The sequence below is a fragment of the Garra rufa genome, chromosome 1 (assembly GCF_049309525.1).
Source record: "Garra rufa chromosome 1, GarRuf1.0, whole genome shotgun sequence".
NCBI lineage: Eukaryota > Metazoa > Chordata > Actinopteri > Cypriniformes > Cyprinidae > Garra > Garra rufa.
The window spans coordinates 25,063,651-25,086,388 of record NC_133361.1 but is presented as its reverse complement, the minus strand read 5'-3'; the positions used below and the strand labels follow the sequence as shown (position 1 = coordinate 25,086,388).

The following is a 22,738-nucleotide window of genomic DNA, read 5'->3' as shown; positions in this document are numbered from 1 at the left end:
CCCCGCCCACCAATTCGAGCATGTCTACGCAAAAATCAAACATCAAAGATGGCTCCGAAGACAACGAGAAGCTCTCCAGTGCGGAGTTATGTAAAAAAAACAGTGTTTTTCAATACCTTCCTTCTGATCCCAACATTAGGAAATCGATTGAGTGAACTTTATTTTTAAATGAAGATCCAGACAACTCCAGGCGACCTTTGGTCACTTCATTTTACAACGGATTCGTTTACAAACAAGGCACAGTTCGACGCGGGATTTTCAAAAAGGTATTTAACCTAAAAAACCTAAAAATATATTGGATCCAACCGAGATGTCGCACCACAAGTGTGAGTAATATAACAAACACTGTCAAATACAATAAATCACCTTCAAAATTGAGGGGGCTCAAAACGGAACAGAAAATAGCTTATTACTTCTAATTTATGATGTATTTTGATGTAAACATCTTGATAGCATTATTAGTCGACCTCAGAGAATTGTAGAAAACTAAAAACAATGGCAGTATGACCCGTTTAATGTAAATATTGCCACAAGCACCCACTTTATATTCATTAGTTGTTTACTGCATGTTCCATGTTCATAGTTTAATATTAAAGGTTAAAGTTATTCATTTATTTTTAATTTTTTAATTACTTTTATTGTGTGTGTGTTTGGAGTTGAAAGTGAATGATATTGCCTGACTCTGAGAGGTTTAAACTACACCGCTGCCCTCTAGTGGGTTGCAGGAGCTAAATACGACTAACTGAATCCTAAAGACAGCAGCACTAAAATTCTCATTAAAAAGTTCTTAAATATAATAAACACAAATACATGACAGTAAATGATTTTGCCTGTTCGTATGCAATTTTTGACTTTTGGACTTCGAACAGAGTGAGGCGATTGAGACGCCATCATGAGCAAACACTATACTCAGCAGAGCCTGAGTCTGAAATGTTTGCAAGTTGAGCGCTTCATTGGTTGTTAATGTTGAGACATCAGATAGTCCAGGCTCCTTCCTGACTTTGACCTATGTAAAATATGGAGACAGCTTTGTATGATAAAACGAATAAACAAGTGTCCAGTAATACTGAGATAGAGCCAGCAGTATTCAGTTGGTCACATGATCTCTTCATATCATGATTTAAAACCTGTTTTTGGTAGACTGTTCATTTTGTATGTGCACCAAATTTGAATGAGGGACAAATTGCAGAGTGCCCCTTTAAATAAAACATTAAATCATAGAATTTGATTTATTGTGGTTCTTGGGTAGTTATTATAATTGTTATTATAGAGGCCATATTGGAGATACTCTGATGTAAACAACAGCATGGATTGCACAGTTATGTACTACTGAATACGTTGTTCTGATCATTTCTGCTGTCTAAACCACTGAAAAAATGTGTGGAAGCTGTTAAATCATATAGAGAAGGGCTTAGTAAGCAGAAAAGGGCACAATATTTTGACAAACTAAAGTTAATAGGTGGTAAATATATAATATGAGCAGTATTAATTAAGATATTAGTCTAATATTTCACCTACCTAACCGGAAAGGGTAAGAACAAATGTGAATGTTGTTAAGATTCTTGTCCTGGAAATCCTGGTTCAGTTTGGCCAACCACAAACGCCTTTTGTTCCTCAGACAGTTTTTTGCACTCTTCTCCTTGATTTGTTAAAACTTTTGGCAGTCTATATTACTCCAAATTTTTTTCTCAGTCTGACTGATTAGTACAGCCCAGAACATGACAATAATTGACCATTTTTAGCAATAATCAGCTAAATTTGCTAGTTTCGTTTTGGTTCAGTGACATTGTGTATGTTTAGCACTGCCAATACGGCCGATTGATCACGCTTTGTGAAATCACTTTTATTTTTGGTCCTCAAGAATTGCTATTACAATAAAACAGACAGACAACACACAAAGCAACAATTTTCTTTAATTCATACAAATATATAAATAATTTACTGATTTTAAAAAGCAATATCTACACAAAACTAAAATACAAATCATTTATAAGATATAACATTTATAAGTTAAGGCATCTAGAAATAATAATAATAATAATAATAATAATAGTAAAAAAAATCATTCATTGCACATTTGCAGTTTTCTACATTCATTTGTTCCCAGAAGAATCAAAATGACAGTAATGAGAATGTCAATTACAGCTGGCCTTTGTTAGCAATCCTTAAGTAATAACTGAAATTAGATTTTCAAAATGTTTTGTGAGATGATTTGAAGTGATTAATGTTCCCGTGTGGCACCAAATAATAGAAAAGAGCTATAAAACCATAAACAATTCTGGTCCCATCTATTTATATAGCTTTCCAAGAACCTTTCTGCACTATATCTGTGTGCATAAGCTACAACAAATACACGTGATTGTGCACTAACAAGATAAGGATGGGAAAAGACTAGCTGTGCGCTGAATGCACAAAATGAGTATGGCGAAATACACACGTGGTGGTCACAAGTCACACATCCGTCTCCATGTCTCTGATATTGTTACCATGTAAAGGCACTGGAGTGTAATCACAGTCTATGGTCATCTTAATGCTGGGGTTCAGTGAGTTACTGTCTTTGTGAGTGAAGGAGCTCTTGACCTCTCTGTTCTTCTGTCTGTCCAGCCAGTAGAAGGACAACATGATGAAGAGACCGGCAGTGCAGCTGGTTATGCTGCAGGCGAAGAACACATAGTTGTATTGCCCAGTGCTGTCAACAAGCATTCCTGCAAGGAAAAAAGTCACTTTTACTTCATTTACTTCATTTAAAAGTACTGTAAAACAGTGACCACAGAGTTCTATATGTGCCATTCTACAGAATTGGTCCAAACTGCTGTCCCACAACCAAAAAAAAAAAACATATATAAAAAAGCAAGTATCGCCTTAGATGTTTGCTAAGATCCGTCTATTATCTATTGAAACCCACAATAATATTATAAATATTATAAATATCATTAGTAAGCTTAATATATAAAAGCATCATTTACAGTGCCCTCGACTAATATTGGCACCCTTAGTAAATATGAGCAAAGGTGACTGAAAATAAATCTGCATTGTTTATCCTTTAGAACTTTCATTCAAAAAATGCACAAAATTCTAACCTTTCATTGAAGTAAAACGATGGAAAATGAGGGGGAAACTCATTATGAAATAAATGTTTTTCTCTAGTTCACGTTGGCCACAATTATTGGCACCCCTAGAAATGTGTCTAAGTAAAATATCTCTAAAGTATATTCCCGTTAATATTGAAATTTCTTCACACCAGGGTGGCTAGGAGTATAAAATTGTCCAGCCATGACTTTCTGTTCCACATGATTATAAATATGAGCAACACAAAAGCCAAATTCCCTTAATCATCCATCACAAGAAGTAAAACCAAAGAATGTAGTTCTGATGTGCAGAACAAGTTTGTTGAGCTTCACAAAATGGGAAGTGGCTTTAAGAAAAGAGCTAAAGCACTGAAAATCCCCATTCCACCATCAGGACAATATTTAAGAAGTTCCAATCAACTAAAGATGTCTGCCTAGAAAAGGATGTGTGTCTATATCATCCTAATGCACGATAAGGAGGAGAGTTTGAGTGGCCAAAGACTCTCCAAGGATCACAGTTGGAGATTTGCAGAGAATTGTTGAGTCTTGGGGTCAGAAAGCCTAAAATAAAATGATCAAACAGCCCCTACATCACCACATGTTGTTCCAGAGGGTTTCAAGAAAAATCCTCCTGGCTCATCCAAAAACAAACTCCAGCATATTCACATGATTGGAAATTCAAACAAGACTGGCTTCTATGGTCAGATGAAACTATAAATGAGCTTTTTGAAAGCTAACCCTCCAGATGGTTTTGGTGCAGACAGGAATAAAAAAGTACCCCATGCCCACGGTTAAAAATACTGCTGGGTCTTTAATGTTGTGAGCCTATTTTTCTGCCTGAGGTCCTGGACATCTTGTTTAGATACATGGCTTCATGGATTCTATCAAATACCAGCAGATAAAAAAATCGAAACCTGACTGCCTCTGTTAGAAATCTTATAATGAGCCATGGTTGCATCTTCCAGCAGGACGATGATCCAAAAAAAAACCCATCAAAATCAACACAAAATTGTGTCACTGAGCACAGAATGAAGCTTCTACCATGGCCGTCCCAGTTCCCTGACCTGAACCCTGTATAGAAACTGAAGAGAAGACACACCAACATGAAGCTGGGAATAAAGAGCGATTCTGTTTGAAGGAATGGTCTCTGATCTCTTGTCAGGTGTTCTCCAAACTCATTAGACATTGTTGGAGAAAACTCAGAACTGTTATCTTGGGAAAAGGATTTTGCAATAATATGGTGCCAATAATAGTGGCTAACGTGAACTAGAGAAAAACATTTATTTCATAGTGAGATTTCACCCCTAGGTTCTATTGTTTTTACTCCAATGACACGTTAGAATTTTGTGAAGTTTTTGAATGAAAGATCAAAAGGATAAATTATGCAGATTTATTTTCATATCCACCTTTGCTCATATTTACCAAGGGTGCCAATATTAGTGGAGGGCACTGTATATACATTCAGATGGGAGGTGGCTGTCGCAAATCCTAACCCCAAAATTTCAATTTATGAAAATGATTCTGAAATAATTTTTGTATTTTTTCCCATTGTTATTTTTAAAGTATCTTTTAGATGTTTTTTTAAAAGTAAAGTTGAAAATAAATGTGCCGCATTTTCAAGTCACTACCGAGACAGTGCATGTTTTAGTCCATTGGATGAAACGTATTTTATAGTTTATAGTTTAGATCTTTATTAATTCAGGCTTTTGTGATGCTTCAGATCTACAACATTTATTTTCCTATGTATTTGGTGTATTATGAGTATTTGTATACTCATAATACACAGGAAAAAAAAAATAAAAATAAAAAGTTCATTAGATAAATCAGCTAAATCAACAGTACAAATTTACCTTTGTGCCTGAAGCAATAGGTCTATGTAATACATTTATTTCATAGACCTATTGCTTGAGGCGCAAAGGTAAATTTGTACCGATTTGTAGAACATCTAATCGACCTTAAAGGAGTAGTTCACTTTCAGAACAAAAATTGACAGATAATGTACTCACCCCCTTGTTATCCAAGATGTTCATGTCTTTCTTTCTTCAGTCGTAAGGAAATAGTTTTTTGAGGAAAACATTTCAGAATTTTTCTCCATATAATGGACTTCTATGGTGCCCCCGAGTTTGAACTTTTAAAATGCTACTTTAAATGGCTCTAAATGATTACAGCCGAGGAAAGAAGGGTCTTATCTAGCAAAACAATCAATTATTTTCTAAAAATTACAATATATATATTTTTAACCTCCAATTCTTCTCTTATCTAGCTCTGTGTGTATTGTGTGTAGAGATTAAAAAGTATATAAATTGTAAATGTTTTTTTAGAAAATAACCGATTGTTTTGCTAGATAACAGGGATCATTTCTCGGCTGGGATCATTTAGAGCCCTTTGAAGCTGCATTTAAACTGCATTTTGGAAGTTCAAACTCGGGGGACACCATAGAAGTCCATTATATGGAGAGAAATCCTGAAATGTTTTCTTCAAAAAACATAATTTCTTTAAGACTGAAGAAAGACATGGACATCTTGGGTGACAAGGGGGTGAGTGCATTATCTGTCAATTTTTGTTCTGAAAGTGAACTACTCCTTTAAACTTTGCCCAAGGGCCATCCACTCAAAATACTAATTCAAAGGGTGTGTGTTGTCTCCTATTATGTTATGTGCTACCCTCAACATTTGCTGTTCATTATAAAATATAAGACTTCGCAAGGAATTTTTTAATTTTTTAGCACATATTAACAATATCTTGCAAACGATTTTTGTTCTTTAAAGACAACGATGAAACCAACAAATAAAGGAAAAGGTCTAGATGCTTTCAACAAATGAATTATAGAAAGTTTTCAGAATGACTCTCTGTACATCAAAAGAGTTAAGCTTCCTCAGCACAAACAGTCTTTGATGTGACTTTTTGATGATTGCATCTGTATTTTGATCAAACTTCAGGCTATTATCGATAATCGTTCCTAAATACTTATTAGAGGTCGACCGATATTGGTTTTTACCGATACTGGTAGCTAGATTGGACCACAGTTGACGATGCCGATTAATTAACCGATAGTTTTTGAAAATGGGTAATGAAAGGCAACTAAAAAAATGCTCTACTATTTTTAAAAAAGTACTAAACCATACTTTGTAAATTAATAAAAATATTTATATTAATTATATATTGATCATTAAAGTTCTTTGATAGTTCATTAATGTTAACAAAATAAACTTCAAAATTTAACAATATATCAGTAAATGTTGAAATTAACACTCTAACAAGGAACAACACTTCTATTCTACAGCTTTCATCAATCTTAGTTGATGTTACAAATGGGCTCATTGTAAAGGAATTGCTTCTATGCTTTTTGCTTATATTTGGAATCTCTGTATGTCAGTACTGCCATCTTAAAATTAAGATTCAATTTAATTACATTTTATATCAAATTTATTTCGTGCAAAATTTCCTTAATTTTTTTTTATTATAAGCAGGCTACTTTTTTAAACAATAGACAGTGACATAGACAATGGCTGCTTTAACAGGCTTCAATGAATGCACAAATCTATTTCGATATATCAGATGTTTTGTCCTGCTCTGAAAACATAACTGACTGTGTGTACTGTACATCAGTTTCATATAAAAGTATTCGAAATTGCAAGTGCATTTGACCACATCCGCAATCGAGCATTTTCGGACGACCAAACACAAAGCGCAAGTGAAAGTCTGTCAGTGCGCGAGTTTTGTGCATATAATAGTACTGCATTACAAACGGCAGAAATGAAGCCATATCTAAAGTAAAACACTGCGACAGTGACATTGGAGCGGAGCGTGAGCTGCTTCAGCAAAAAACGCAACCCGGAAAAAGTATCGGCAAGGATTTTTGCAAATTAATCAGCAAAACCGATACATCGGTCGACTGTGTGTCATTAATAATCACCCTTTGAAGTGTAAGTGTTTTCTTACTAAAATTGATGATCATCTCTTTAGTTTTTGACACATTCAGATCCAATTTCATCCTATGACACCATAAAGTAAAATCATCTAAAACTTGACCATATTCCTGATCTTGATATGAAAGCAAGGATAGAAGCACAGTATCATCCGCATATTTTACCAGATAACTATTGTCGTGCAAACTCTGACAGTCATTTGTATATAATATAAAAAGAATAGGAGAAAGTACACAGCCTTGTGGTGAACCTATAGAAATTTTGTATGTGTCCGATAAGACCCCATTAGCCCTAACCCTTTATTTCCTGTCTGTTAAAAAAATCATAATCCATAAAACAAAACCATAATTACAATAATAGGTTGCAAAAAAGTAAATGAAAAGTCTACAAACAAAAGCCGCGCAAAAGCTCTACTATTTTCCAAATGTCGACAGAGAGCATTCAACAAAAACAGTTTTGCATCCTCTGCTCCTCCTCCAGCGCGATATGCGAACTGCAATGGATTTAAAAGCGGATCTACAATTTGATGTCTTTCTCAAAAGCTTTCATGACTTTAGAAGTCCAGACGATAGGACGGTGCTTTTTTAGGTATTGGTTTTATAGGTATTGGATTAATTTGAACTAAACCCCTACATTTATGATCAGGAAATATTTATGTTACTCTTTCTCATAGCTACATTGTGAGTAGATAGACCCCATCATTTTGAGGTAAATGTCTTCAAAAGTTTGAAAAAAAAAAAAAACTGCTAGCTAACCATTGATGCTGATTAGCATTAGCTTCAAAAGCATCTAAAATTGTCACTATCAAAACAGTCACTACCAAAACATTTGGTTAAGTTTCGGTAGTGACGTCTTTGTGTTTTTTTGGGTGTTTTTCTATAAATTTGTCACTATCGAAACATCACATAGTATTTTAGCAGTGTTTTAGTGTTGTAGTGCCTGGAGCCCATCAGACATGAAATAACTAGTTATATTCCTTAAATGACTTCTCCCCCGATTACCTCCATGATTAACACCTAAGTGCTATGAGCCAGACCTCTGGTCACTATCCAACTCATCCCCCCACCATCAAGATAAGACTCTTACAGAAATGCAGATACACTTTCCTTATTCAGACATACAGTCCCACATACAGTTATATAGAAATGTACACATATCAATGTGTTACCTTTTCTTATATTGTTGTTTCTGTTATGTATGTCGGCCTCAAACATTAATCCGTAATAGGTGAATTATTGTGCATGCTAAGACTCTCACATTTAGAATCACTCAGTCAAACGAGAAGATACATAGATCATGTTTGGTGTCTATGAGCAGCATTTATTATTCCCTAAATGTTAATGTTTGTGGCATCTTAATAACTCCTTGCTTTATATGTATTATTGAACTTTTGAAAGTTTTGTGGCCAAACAACCAATCAGCTTCCACATGCGAAACACCATTTTGAGAGACAAAGACTTTCAATCTTCCCTCCAAAACTCAGATCAACCGGATTGGACAAGGTCCAACTGTGGGCGTGAACGACCTACAGGTTTATAAACCTTCCCTCATCTCTCTCTCATTCTCTTGCTTTCTGGACACAAAGACACGTCACCCGCACCTCCCCCCCAGATCCATGGGGGGGGGGGGGGGGAGGCGGCTCACCTAGCAATGGAGATGATGAGACCTGCAATACTCTCAAGGAACTGGAAAGGACTTTCTGAACTGAACACAAACGGAACCAATGCACAACAACAACAAGCTTGCAAGTATCCGTCCTTTCTACAAACGTAGATAGCTGCGTTTTAGGCGTTTTATAAAAGAAACGATTTCAGGTTGTTCAGAACTGTTTTCATTCCTGTCCCTTGCAAACTCACTTTCTGTCTCTCTCTCTTACTCTCTCTCTCTCTCTCTCTTACTCTCTCTCTCTCTCACGCGTTCTCTGTCTATTTGTGTTTTATGTACGTTTGTCTATGTGCGATCGTTTGTAAGTAGAATAGTTTAATAAACAACCATATATTCACATATAATGATTCTCTGTGCTGAATGCTTACATTACAAAAGTCACTTAAACTGTTTCGATCTCATATTGCTACCTTAAGCCCTATTCTGTTCAATTGTTTTAACTCCGTTCTGGTTAGTAAAAATGCGTTGCCGTGACGACGGGCCAACGTCAGAGTAATGGATATCACTGAACAATTTGCTGGACAAAGAAACCAGTCGATATCATTATTACTGTTACTGATCAGAAACTGGAAATTGCGTATATTTAATGACGATTATTATACACGATTTCCTGTGAGTTAAACTACTTTCCCTGACTGAAATGTATGTTTTAAATACCTCATTTCATCCTATTCATTGGTCATAAGACCTGGTGGAGTTTTGCAGTGTATATGTGATGAGAGAAACAGTCTCATGCATATACACACATATATTGATCATCTTAAATTCTTTGAGCTAACCAAAATTCTCTACAGTGTGCAAGTTAAAACTCCGTACTGTGATGTGGTCGCTACCAAAGCATTACTAAAAGCATTACAAGTCACTACTGAAACATGGGATGTTTTGCCAGTTATAAAGTATACTGAATTATTAACTAAGAAGTTATGATATTTTTTGGTTTAATGTAAATTCAAACTAATCAATCCTCAACTCTGAAATCATTATGATCAACCTTTTGCCTTTTACAAAACAAAATTGGATTCAAAATAAAACAAATCTTATAAACCACACTTAAAATAATGTTAAAATGTAATTGTTATTGATTTACCTCTGAAAATGTTTTAATAAAAAGCAAAAAATATATATTTACAATGTAGATGTAGGCAAAATCTTAGCTGTGACAGCAGGCATTTCCCTGTGCCTTGACATTTAAGTTTCCTTGGTAATGTAACTGGAGAGGATCCCTAGTGCTTGATGTTCTGCTCTACCTATTAACACCTTTCTGAAAACTGGCCTGCAATTAATGAACTGACAATCTCATCACCTAACATAGGGTCATGACTGACCTGCTACCACGTCATCACATGACCCTCACAAAATCAGGCGGTTTTGTAACAGACAAACACACACAACCCTAAACCTACCCCTCACAGAAAACGTTCTGCATTTTTAGATTTTCACAAAACTTTAATTCTATGTGATTTATAAGCTGTTTTCCTCAAGGGGACTTTTTTTTTTCGTTCTATAAAGGGATTAAAATTTTCTCATCATTTACTCATAGTTCCCTGGAACACGCACAAAAAATGTTAGGCAAAAAATGCTGGGCTCATTTTTTTTGAGAGCATATAATGACTAGAGGCTGTCAAGCTCCAAAAAGCTTTCCAAAGTACCATATATAGCCCATACAGCTACTGCTCTATATTCCAAACTCCCAGGGCTAGATTGGGGTAAATTTTAGGGGTTTATTTTAGGCTAAAAGTCTTACATTCATGCACACCACCCCATAAACCCACAACCACAGACTATATATATTACATTTACATTAATGTCAAAAGTAATAAAACAAATGCAAGTGATTGTTTCAATTTATCCTAGCTCTGAGACCCACTGGCCTACAGTACCACCTTAAAGGGATAGTTACTTACCCTCATGTTGTTCTAAACTAGAGCTTTAGAGCTTTCTTACCCTGCATAGACAAGAATAAAACTGACCCGTTCAAGGCCCAGAAAAGTAGTAAGGACATTGATAAAATAGTCCATGTGACATCAGTGGTTCAACTGTAATGTTACGGTGCTATGAGAATACTTTTTGCCACCATTCTCTTCCGTGTCAGTCTTTGCCATGTGTTCACAAAAGTATTAAGGCACATGCATGCGGTGCAGCATTCGTACGTAGAACGTCAATCTCTCTTAGTTCATCTCTCAATTTCTCTAAGAGAAGAAATTGTTGAATAAAGTCATTATTTTTGTTTTCTTTGCGCACAAAAAGTATTCTCACAGCTTCATAAAATTAAGGTTGAACCACTGATAGCACAGTGACTATTTTAACAATGTCTATACCACCTTTCTCGGCCTTGAACATGTCAGTTGCGTTGCTGTCTATGCAGGGTCTTACGGGTTTGAGACGATTTGAGGGTGAGTAAATATTGACGGAATTATGGTAATTATTTACTTTTATTCAATATTTAATGTATTTATATTTTAATATGTATTAATTAATTCTAGATTAATAACTAAATCAAATAAAAAAACAAGTAAACTACACAGACTTTTGAGAAGTTTGTTCAAACTTTGAAAACGCATATGAAAATAATCATTTACAGAAACCATATTTAAAAGAGTAAATAAATAAAATGAAAAAAAATATATATTAAATTATTATTTATGAAAAATCAGTCATTAGAGAGGCCAAAACAAGTTTTCCTTTTTGAAGAATTACTGACTTAAATTGTGGTTTGTTTATCACAATGTACTCTATGACATCAGTTGCTGAATGCTGTTGAATATACTTCTACTACCAACTACTTTTACTGTGCTTATATGGTGCTTTTTTGTTTGTTTTGAGCTTGAGAGCTATTTGTCATTGTCATTCTTGAATGGAGAAGTGCACCGTACTTCCACAAAATAAAGTCACATGGGTTTAGAACCACAAAAACAGTCATAAGGGTAAATATTTTAAAATTGAGATTTATACCTAATCTAAACGGTGAATAAATGAGCTTTTCATTGATTGATAGGACACTATTTGAGGTACTACTATTTGAAAATCTGGAATTTGAGAGTGCAATAAATTAAAATTATTGAGAAAGTCTCCTTTCAAGTTGTCCAAATAAAGTTCTTAGCAATGCATATTACTTATTGAAAATTAAGTTTTAATATATTTATGGTAGGAACTTTCCAAAATATCTTCATGGAATATAATCTTTTTTGATTTTTGGCCTAAAAGAAAAGTTGACCATTTTCTCCCATTCAATGTATTTTTGGCTATTGCTACAAATACACCTATGACTTATGACTGGTTTTGTGGTCCAGGGTCACAAATACATGCGAGCATGCTGTTTTATCCCACTAGCGTGGTACTAAAGCATATGGAACCTGTAGAGAAAATGCATTACATTACCTGCTAACGGCGGGCCAAGCAGCAGCATGATGCTCTCCATTATGCTGATGAGGCCCAGGGCGGATGGGAAACGGCTCATCTCGACTGTGTCCATTAGTACGGTGAACAACAAGGAGCCAATGAGGCTCATGGAAAACCCAAACACTATAACATATGCCAGCAAAACTGGGAAACTTGTCGCCATCCCACAGATGCAGTTGCTCAATCCGTTGATCAGCACTGCTGTAGCAAACAAGTAGGCAAAGTTATGGCTTCCACGGAAGCGAGGCAGCCCGAAAACCAGCGCTGTTGCGGGCCGTACGATGATGTTGACCAACCCCAGGATGGCCATCAGTAGAGCAGCTCGATCTTGCTCCATACCATAAGCAGTGGCATAGGGAACCAGGTAAACTAGGGGCACCACAAAGCCCAGCATCATCCAGGACACCCCAAGAGCATAGGCACAGAAGTACGGGTGACTGCACAGAAGGTCGAAAGCCATGTGCCTGCGCAGGAATGGCATGACGGTGGAGAGAGTGGCCCGTAGACGCCCTTTTAGACCCTCTCGTTCCTGAGAAATGGAAAGGTAATTGGTTTTGAGTTGGCAATTCTTCATCTCTCCGGTTCTGGCTTCCATCTTTGGTTTGGCCCTAAGTGGGCGCATCACAGCCCCACAAACACAGCAGTTTAACAGAACCCCTCCCAGCACCAGAAAGCTGCCCCGCCAACCAAAACTGCTGAGCAGAGAGTTGGCTAGCAATGGTAGGGTGCTCAGCCCAAGTGCAGTGCCAATGGAAGACAAGGCATTGGCGAACGCCCTGCGCCGCACAAAATAGTGGCCCACCATAGTGATCGATGGCTGGAAAGACAAAGAGAATCCCATTCCTGAGAAAGAAAGATGATAATTCAGTTCATACGGCCTACTGAGCATTAATTTTCACACCAGTGTTTTCTGAGAAGGTAATATCCAGGCCTACCTACCTGTGATAATCCCAGCAGTGATATACAGCTCCACTATTGTCTGTGCAAATGAGCTGGCTGCCATTCCCAGTCCGCTCAGGATCCCGCCAATAATTATTGTCGCGCGGCAACCCAGGCTCTCGACGAGAACACTACATACAGGGCCTACGGAAAGACAATGGCATTGTAATGTGAACAATAATGAACACGGTTGATCGCGAATACAGTGTATTCACGGTGTGGACACAACAGCTGCATCTGACTTACAGATGATCCCGTTTAATGTCTGCACACATATGCAGATGATGACGAACAATAGCTTTTCCCCAAACACTGGCTATTTACATTTGTTACTGAACACTCTATATCTGCAAATTAAAGTCTGTTTGCTGCAATTGATACGCTTTCATAAAAAGGCCTGAATTTGATTATGGGATCTGGCTGCCATTTCCATGCAGTATGATGCTGGAAACATGGACTAGATTTACACAAACGATTCAGACACATTACATGCAAGGAAAAAACTACACAAATTAAGAATTCATCCCATGACTTATTTAAACCTTCTTTTTTAGTAAACGATGGCCAGTTTGTTCAGTTGTTCCCTAGTTTTGATTTTGCTAAAATTAGTTAATAGATTAGTACAATTTGGCCAAGATTTACTGAAAGGGAGTGAATTTGTGAAGTTGTGGGAACAAAAAATGGTGTCCACAATTAGGGTTGGACGATGTCTACCAAATTGGCATCAGACAATGTCAATAGTGAAACATTGCAAAGGATGATTAGGGGTGTGTTTGAACCCTGAATCCGTATTTGGAAAGGCACAGAAAATGAACACGTTTCACGGAGCAACTAAAGGGACATGGTTAGCCACTTGCTACCCGTAGCCTGTTATATTACAATACATAAAAATTCACTTTCCACATAAACAGACTAAGGCCCCGATCAGAGGAAACATGTTTTTTAAGTGAGAGGCGCTTTTTTTAAATAGTTTTCTGTTGGCAGTGTGCGTTATGTGCGCTGTTTAAGCGCCCCGGGCGCCTTGCGTTTTAGCCGCATGCTGCACCTTACGTTTTTGAGCATCTGAAGTTGAAAAAAAAGCAACTCTGAGTGGAAGAATGCCCAACGTCATTTCATGCCCAACGTTACCATTGCTTAGAAAGCCCGAAGACTGCAATTATGGAGGAGAAACCTTGTCTGTCGCGGGTAAGCTGGAGCTGTATTTTTTAAGGTTTCCTCTAATATGACAGTTTACTTATCAGCAAAAACCAAAGATTTTAGAGCGCTCATGCTTTAATCCAGAGGTTCTCAACTCTGGCCCTCGAAGTCCACTTTCCTGCAGAGTTTACCTCCAACCTTGATCAAACTCACCTGCCTGTAACTTTCTAGTAATGATGAAGAGCTTGATTAGCTTGTTCAGGTGTGTTTGATTAGGGTTGGAGCTAGACTCTGCAGGAAAATGGACCTCGAGGGCCAGAGTTGAGAACTCCTGCTTTAATCCTTTGATTTGACTGACAGGACAGCTGTTTTGGTCTAGCTACATTAAAAAAAACGCAGCACACTGCTGTTTTTAAAAGTCACCAAAAAAAAGGCAGTGCAGTGTGCCTCACATTTTCAGACCTAAAAGAGCGTTCTGTCTGATCAGGGCCTAAGGAGAGATGACTGATAGGACGATGGCGAATGATTTGCAGATTCTGAGCACCGCTGACAAACATCTAAGTTTTTTCGTAGGTGAAAGACACAGAAAACTCAATCTGATCTGTTTTTTATGATGGATGAATGTTTTGGAGGCAGTGTGTGAATGTGATTGACACAACGTAAGGTTGTATTGTGTGTATTGTATATGTACGGGCCCAACCCTAGCCACAACATTTTTGTTTCTTTATGTTATGTGTGGGGCTCCATACAAATGCGTAATTTGGTCTATAAAGCTTAGCTGGGCACATTTGAGAGTTGCCCAACCCTGCTCTAAAGGAACAGTTCACCCAAACATAAAATTATTTTCATTATTTACACCCCATACTGAATAGTCATTCCAGTCTTGTATGAATTTCATTCATCATTGAAACACAAAATGAGATGTTAGGCAGAATGTTTGAAATGTCCTTTCCCATCGAGGAAAGTAGATAGTTTCCTTGTCCAACAAAGACAAATAAAACCATAAAAGCGGTTCTTTTTGCCAGACCTGTCATTTTCAATGAAAACTTGAGCTTAGAAATTTTGTCTAAGATGTCTAGTTTGTGTTATACGAAAGAGTAAAAATAATCCAGGGTCGGGAAGACATGAGGGTAAGTAATTGATGACAAATTTTTGGGTGAACTAAAGTTGTTAGATTATATGCACTCAAGTGATATATCACTATTTTAATTTTGATAAGAAAATATGCTTAAAGGGGTTATGGAACGGAAAAATTTCCTTGATATCTACACATGATGTTACTTTCAATGAAGACATACGGCAAGTTTTATTACTCCCCATTTCAATTTTTTTTTTTTTCAGCCTTCTGACACCAGAATTTAAAATCCATCATAAGTTTTCTCTAAACTACTCTTAACATGCGCATGTAAATCAAGTAAGTGTGTTTTTAATATGGAAGGCAGTCAGAGCCAAAATCGTTTAAATGGAAATTAAATTAAATTTGATCTACATGCACTGTTTGTCTGTTAATGCAACAGTTTTAAATGTTTTTTTGTTTTTTGTTTTTTTTGTATGCGTAGACAAGTACATTCTGGCTGTGCTGCATTTCTATAGACAAATTTGGGGTAGATGTCACAGTTGCGTCACCTGCAGTTGTGCCCGCATTGTGGTGGTGTTAAATGCAAATGTTTAAATGGACAGAATATGAATGAAACCTGCTATGATTACTCTACTTTTAAAGCATAAATTTGATTTAAACAATTTGTCTACATAATATTCACATGTGCAGTTCATTGGGGACAAGTTGTATTAGCCCTACAGTTACAGCATGAGTTACTATTTAAAACTATATTATTTTACATATCATTTACATATTTTATCTCACAATTTTTTCTTGCAAATACAAGATTATATCTCCTAGTTTGGATTTTAGAACTTGATTTTACTCAACAATAGCAAATTTTGTCAATTCTGAGGAGAATAAAGCCAGAAGTGTGTGATATAAACTCTAAATTCTGAGCCGAGGGGAGAAGAGAGAATGACAAGTTGATTTTTCATTTTTCTAATTGAATTAGAATAGTCTCGGCATTGCAAGAATAAATCAGAATTTAAAATATAAACTCAAATTAACTTTTTTATTCTTCTATTCAATGGCTTCCATAGACCACCAGATAAGCTCCGCACACAAAAAAATTTCATCACTATAGTCTATAGTACTTGTACTTGTGCAGATGCAGTTTTGATGTGCACACATTCTGGTTTTGAACATGCGTATTTGAACGTGTAATACTTTACCTCTACATTTACCCACATATTATTACTTTCTTTAGTTCACTGCGGCATTGCTTTACTGATATCCACAGTGCTAGAATAAATAAATTAATGTTACAATGTAAATTGAGACATTTCTACCTGAGAAAGTTTAGATAAACAACTAAAAAGGACATGACAAATCTCACAACATACTCATTACCAAATAATCGTTGATGTTGACATTCGTTCATAACAGTGTACCATGACGTCCAATGTGTTGTATACACTATAGTGTTTCATTGCATCACATATGCAAATATAGTTTAAAATACAGCAATTTAATTGGCTGCTGTGTGTGTTGTCGCATCAACGTGGACAAACAGTGTGTGTTGACATTTTGACCTTATCTGCCTTTCATATCTTAACAACTCATGTCTGTCCATCAATCACAAGAGTGATATTGTTGTAGAGTAAGAACGTACAACATTGTTCTGCACCAGTGCATACCCTACCAAAAGATCAATCTATTATTTTTTTATCAACATGCCAGTTTGTTTTTGGGTTGAATATTATAATATTCTGTAAAGAAAGCACATTATGTCCACCTTGGTGCAAACATATGCAGTTACTGATTACATTTTCAGTAAGATATTAGTCATTTACACTGGAATAATATATATTTTTAAATTAATCCTCCTAACTCTGATCCCATCTCAAACTCACACCATTGGTTAACGTGTCTGACCACTCAAATGTCCTGAAATTGATTATACTTTGCAGGAAATCGGCCTATTAGGCTTACAAAAAATAAAAACAAAAAAATTACACACCTTTAAAAAGCTATTTTATTCTAATCCAGAGTCTAAGAAGGTATCATATCCCAAGACACCAAAAGTGAAAACGAGTGTCGCAGAATATCATCATCAGTTTATGCCCTTTTCTTTTCTGTGTTAAATTAGAAACTTGATTTGATGTGACACTTTGCACCCAATGAGCTCAGCAGTTAGTGTAGTGCAAATTACTTCAAGCTCTTTAAAACCTCAAGGGAGATTGAACATTTGCCCTGCTTAAATTAATGCTTCAGGCGTCAAAGCACTGCGTGAAAACAAACTCACAGGATCACCTTAACATTGTCTTTGGCACTAACTTGTCCAGTTGACAGAAAGGAGAAAGGGCTGGAAAGACAAATAAACCTTTCTCGAAGAAGAACAATGGTATCTTGGCTGTTCCAGAGCCAGTCCAGGAACATAATAACAACCTCCTGCCTGACTCAGAGTTTTCTCGCCGAACATAAGCATTTAAGTTCATAAGCTTTCCATGAAGTGTCCACTAGGTTACACTTTATTTGCTGTAGACATTCTACCAACTAACTCTCATTAGATGATTGGTATACTGTTAAGTTAGGGTTAAAGGGATAGTTCACCCAAAAATGAAAATTCTGTCATTTCTGTTTTACCCTCATATCATTTCAAACCTGTAAGACCTTTGTTTATCTTTGGAAAACAAATTAAGATATTATCGACGATACCCAAGAGCTTCCAGACCCTGACTTGACAGTAACGCAATTAGCACATTCAAGGCCAAAGTGATTTTTTTTCATATGAAAATAAATGTGATTTAAAATCAAATACAGCATGAATTATTATTGGCTTTACTGTTATGTAACAGTGGTAATAGATTGTAATGGTTGCATATCTGGTGTACTTTGTCCTCAAGCACAGCTGCCTAGTAACGATGAATGAGCTGCATTAAGCTGAATAAAAATGCCGGTCCTCCAAATCCTTTTCACCCCGTCAGCTATTCTTTGAGTTAGTACTGACTGGGATGGTGTGCAATAACTAGATAAATTTCGCTGTGAAGTGCACACTCCTAACATTTTAATATCTTTGGCCAAAAATCCCGCTGTCGTCCTTTGACCTCTGTGTGTGTTTATGTTTCATGTTAAGAAACAGATCAGTGTTGCACAATCAATTAATAACAGTAACTTGATAGAAGTGTTTTTCAGATACTGTATCTGACCCTGTGGTGCGGGTGAATGCGGAAGCTTCGTGATGACTGCGTCATAAAGCGTGGATGAGCTAATGCATTAAACACATGAATCAGTAGAATCAGAGATCCTCCCTACCGCCTGCATGCAGCACTGCCATCATGATGGCTGGCACCCATGACGTTTCAGTGTTGCTGGCTTGGAAGTCGTTCTGCAAGTCTGTGTAAAATATCCCGATGCAAGATGGGAAAGCCAGAGTCATCGCTAAAACCAGAATGGTAGCCGCAACAACCACCCAACCCCAGCCGCCATCGGGCGCCACCGGGCCACCACTGCTGTCCTCTGCTCCTTTATTGGAATGGTGCTGCACCTCTAGAAAACTGGAGGATTCCTCTTCATGTTGGTCTGGCTCCTCTGACCCAGGATCTGTTTCTACGGCCTGTAGAGAGGACGTCCTGCTCCGTGTTACAAGGGCTTTGGCAGAATCAGTGCTGTTTGGCTGGGCCTGATGAACCTCCACATCCTCCGTCATTATGTCTCCTCACTCAAGTGCCTACAAGGATGAGACAACAACTTTAAAAATATAACATTACATAACATAACATCAAAAAGTGTATAACTCACTTGTTTTCTACAACAGCGATACCAGCCGGTAAAGTTATGGCAGGAGTCCACATTTCTCTCACCTACCCTGAGCCCATTGAGTATTAACAGACCCCCTAAGCATGCTGTCAGTTTGGTGGGGTGGGGTGGGGGTAATTGAGAATAAATGGAGGAAAGTCACATTGTGATGTGATTGGATATGACTGGTTATGTTCGGCTGTGATGTTCGGTTAATGTGATAAATTCCGCCTCTTTGTGCGCTTTCCGATTTCGTGAAACAGTCTGAATTAACAATATAATGGATTTAATGTGAAGACTAAGTAAACAGCTCACACACGTAGATATATAACCACTTTGTTACGTCAAAATAAGACTTAAAACATGATCTGTAGGAGTTTTGAGTAATTCAAAAAATAAAGGTTAACTATTAAAAAGAATAGCTGAACATAAGTTTACAAATAAAGTATATGACTATTGTTTAAACTGCTACTGTCTTGAGTTATTATTTTGGAATAAACGTAGATGCTGTATGCAAAATGCATGTGCTGTATGCAAAAATGGGGGCTTAAAATCAACACACACACACACACACACACACACACACACACACACACACACACAGATAGATGGATAGTCAACCATATTCAGCAGTACAACTACGTGTTTGTGTATTGTGGGATTGAGTGCTGAGTAACATGATATCTGTTAGATCCTTGTTTGTCACTGAAAGCCATATTGTTCTGTCACCAAACAAAAAATAATAATAATAAATATATATATATATATATATATATATATATATATATATAGTGCCCTCCACTAATATTGGCACCCTTGGTAAATATGAGCAAATGTTTACTGAAAATAAATCTGCAATTCTGCATCATTTATCCTTTATATCTTTAAAAAAAAATCACAAAATTCTAACCTTTCATTGAAGCAAAACGGTGGAAACTGGGGGGAAAATCTTATTGAAATAAATGTTTTTCTCTAGTTCACGTTGGCCACAATTATTGGCACCCCTAGAAATGTGTCTAAGTAAAATATCTCTGAAGTATATTCCCATTAATATTACAATTTTTTTTAGCACACCAGGGTGGCTAGGAGTATAAAATTGTCCAGCAATGACTTTCTGTTCCACATGATTTTAAATATGAGGAACACAAAGGCCAAATTCCCTTAATCGTCCATCACAAGACGTAAAACCAAAGAATGTAGTTCTGATGTGCAGAACAAGTTTGTTGAGCATCACAAAATAGAAATGGCTGTAAGAAAAGAGCTAAAGCATTGAAAATCCCACCATCAGGACAATATTTAAGAAGTTCCAATCAACTAAAGATGTCTGCCTAGAAAAGGATGTGTGTCTATATCACCCTAATGCACGATAAGGAGAAGAGTTTGAGTGGCCAAAGACTCTCCAAGGATCACAGTTGGAGATTTGCAGAGAATTGTTGAGTCTTGGGGTCAGAAAGCCTAAAATAAAATGATCAAACAGCCCCTACATCACCACATGTTGTTCCAGAGGGTTTCAAGAAAAATCTTCCTGGCTCACCCAAAAACAAACTCCAGCATATTCACTTGGAACTTCAAACAGCACTGGCTTCTATGGTCAGATGAAACTAAAAATGAGCTTTTTGGCAGCTAACCCTCCAGATGGTTTTGGTGCAGACAGGAATAAAAAAGTACCCCATGCCCACGGTTAAAAAAATACTGCTGGGTTTTTAATGTTGTGGACCTATTTTTCTGCCTGAGGTCCTGGACATCTTGTTTAGATACATGGCTTCATGGATTCTATCAAATACCAGCAGATAAAAAAATCAAAACCTGACTGCCTCTGTTAGAAATCTTATAATGAGCCATGGTTGCATCCTCAAGCTGGATGATGATCCAAAACAAACATCAAAATCAACACAAAATTGTGTCACTGAGCACAGAATGAAGCTTCTGCCATGGCCGTCCCAGTTCCCTGACCTGAACCCTGTATAGAAACTGAATATATATATTTATATTTAAATTCTAACAATGGTTGAAGCATTGGATATTATATTAGCACAGGCACAGGCATATAGCTAAAAATACATTGTATGGGTCAAAATTAGCATTTTTTTATTAGGATATTAAGTAAAGATCATGTTCCATGAAGATGTTTGGTAAAATTTCTTCTGTAAATATATTTAAAGGTAATTTTTGATTAGTAATATGCATTGTTAAGAACATCATTTGGACAACTTTAAAAACAATTTTCTCAATATTTAGATTTTTTTTGCACCCTCAGATTCCAGATTTTTAAATAGTTGACCAAATATTGTTTTATCCTAACAAACCATGCATCAATAGAAAGCTTGTTTATTCAAAAAATTGAACCTTATGATTGGTTTAGTGGCCCAGTGTCAGATATTATATTATTATCCATTATAAATGGATTGTAGGCTACTGTACATTTGTATGGTCAAATACATATTCCCCACATGTCACCTTGTATGAAAGATTTTTAAAAAATGTTATATACTATTTTATGCGTATTACATCACATTTTATCTTTATAATGTACAAGGACAAAAAAAAAGTTTTCTTATATGTAAACACAATAGCTAGCAGTCTACAAGCATTACTCACAACAATTTAATTTGACTTGATTTGATTGATTGATTGATCAATTATTTGTTTCATAATTTCCTTTTTTTTCCTGCACTGTTGTAAACGTTCACCGGCAGCATAACGCGCACATAACGCAATAGATTCTTGAAAAGCACCGGTAATCCACACAGACCGTTACGCGTTGTGAGAAACAGTCTCAAACTACCAAAAAAAAATAGTTTTCATTCATTTATCACGCCTTATACTTTGTTTACCTGTCTCCGTGAGAGCGGTTGTTTCATACTGGCCCAGTGCGAGTTATTAATTTTATTGTAACAAAAGTGCATTCATTCTCCGAAACACGACATAAAGTAGCTAGATGATCAGCTATCTCGCCTTTATACCTCAAACCCTAATAAACTGAGGTCAAAAGATAAAAGACACCACACCTGCTTGATTTACGGTCATTCATCAAGTAGCTTCCCACAGTTCACCACCATAAACTCCAATAGAGCCGCCAGCAGGTTATTATGTCCGGCTGAATTTGACTAAATAAGAACCAATTGCTTATGTTTTTTGCTCACCTTTAGGACGTAGATGACATCTGTACTTGACGTTTAGTGGTCCTCCGTGTGTGCTGCTGTTGACCAGACCACACACCCGCCCCCTGCCCTAGCGTGACCCGAGCGACTGAACTGCACGCACCGTACTGACGGAGAGCTGCGGGGAAGCCCGAGACTCCCTGCGGGCAGCTGCGCGATACAGACGGGATTAGAGAGAGCTCGTGACTGTTCTTCATACGCTCCATTATGATTTCTTAATCACTGCCCCTTTGCCATGCTATTGAACTCTGACGCAATGAAATGACAGTGTCGCCAGTCCCACCCACGTTAATGCTATCAATTACAGCATGTTATCATGATTAGATGTAAGAGTTTTTCCTTTTTCATAACATATTTTCCTTAATGTATGGTAGTTATACTTGGTAGTGACCACTATCAAGGGGTTGAAGTAAAAACAAAAATGTAAAAGTAGCCTACATGTTGTTCATTTTTTCAGTTCAGCAAATTATTTTATTCTAATGTTTGTTTATGAGAATTGAGAAAATTTGTTTTGTCCGACTGCCATGAAAAAATTTCAATATAGCTGTCTGGAAGAATTTTCATATTGGGTGACATACAACTGAGGGCAAAAGTTTGCAT

At 36.7% G+C, this 22,738-nt stretch overlaps 1 protein-coding gene across 1 annotated transcript; it reads right to left on the bottom strand.

The window, feature by feature from the left end:
* Nucleotides 1-1,897: 1,897 nt before the first annotated feature.
* Nucleotides 1,898-22,669, bottom strand: slc16a5b (solute carrier family 16 member 5b). The gene is made up of 5 exons (XM_073849344.1): nucleotides 22,121-22,669; nucleotides 18,495-18,909; nucleotides 13,001-13,144; nucleotides 12,041-12,904; nucleotides 1,898-2,705 (listed from the first exon to the last, which is right to left on the bottom strand). Exons 2-5 carry the CDS (start codon nucleotides 18,886-18,888, stop codon nucleotides 2,452-2,454), a joined length of 1,656 nt encoding a protein of 551 aa, XP_073705445.1. The 5' UTR covers nucleotides 18,889-18,909; nucleotides 22,121-22,669; the 3' UTR covers nucleotides 1,898-2,451.
* Between the last annotated feature and the right edge of the window lie 69 nt (nucleotides 22,670-22,738).

What these genes read in the sequence shown, in the direction of transcription:
- slc16a5b (XM_073849344.1), bottom strand. Translation starts at nt 18,888, where the DNA reads ATGACGGAGGATGTGGAGGTTCATCAGGCCCAGCCAAACAGCACTGAT. An exon ending in GGCAGTGCTGCATGCAGGCG is followed by an intron (nt 13,145 to 18,494) that starts GTAGGGAGGATC and finishes GTCTTTCCGTAG; the next exon opens with GCCCTGTATGTAGTGTTCTC. An exon ending in GCTTGGCCCGCCGTTAGCAG is followed by an intron (nt 2,706 to 12,040) that starts GTAATGTAATGC and finishes TTTTCCTTGCAG; the next exon opens with GAATGCTTGTTGACAGCACT.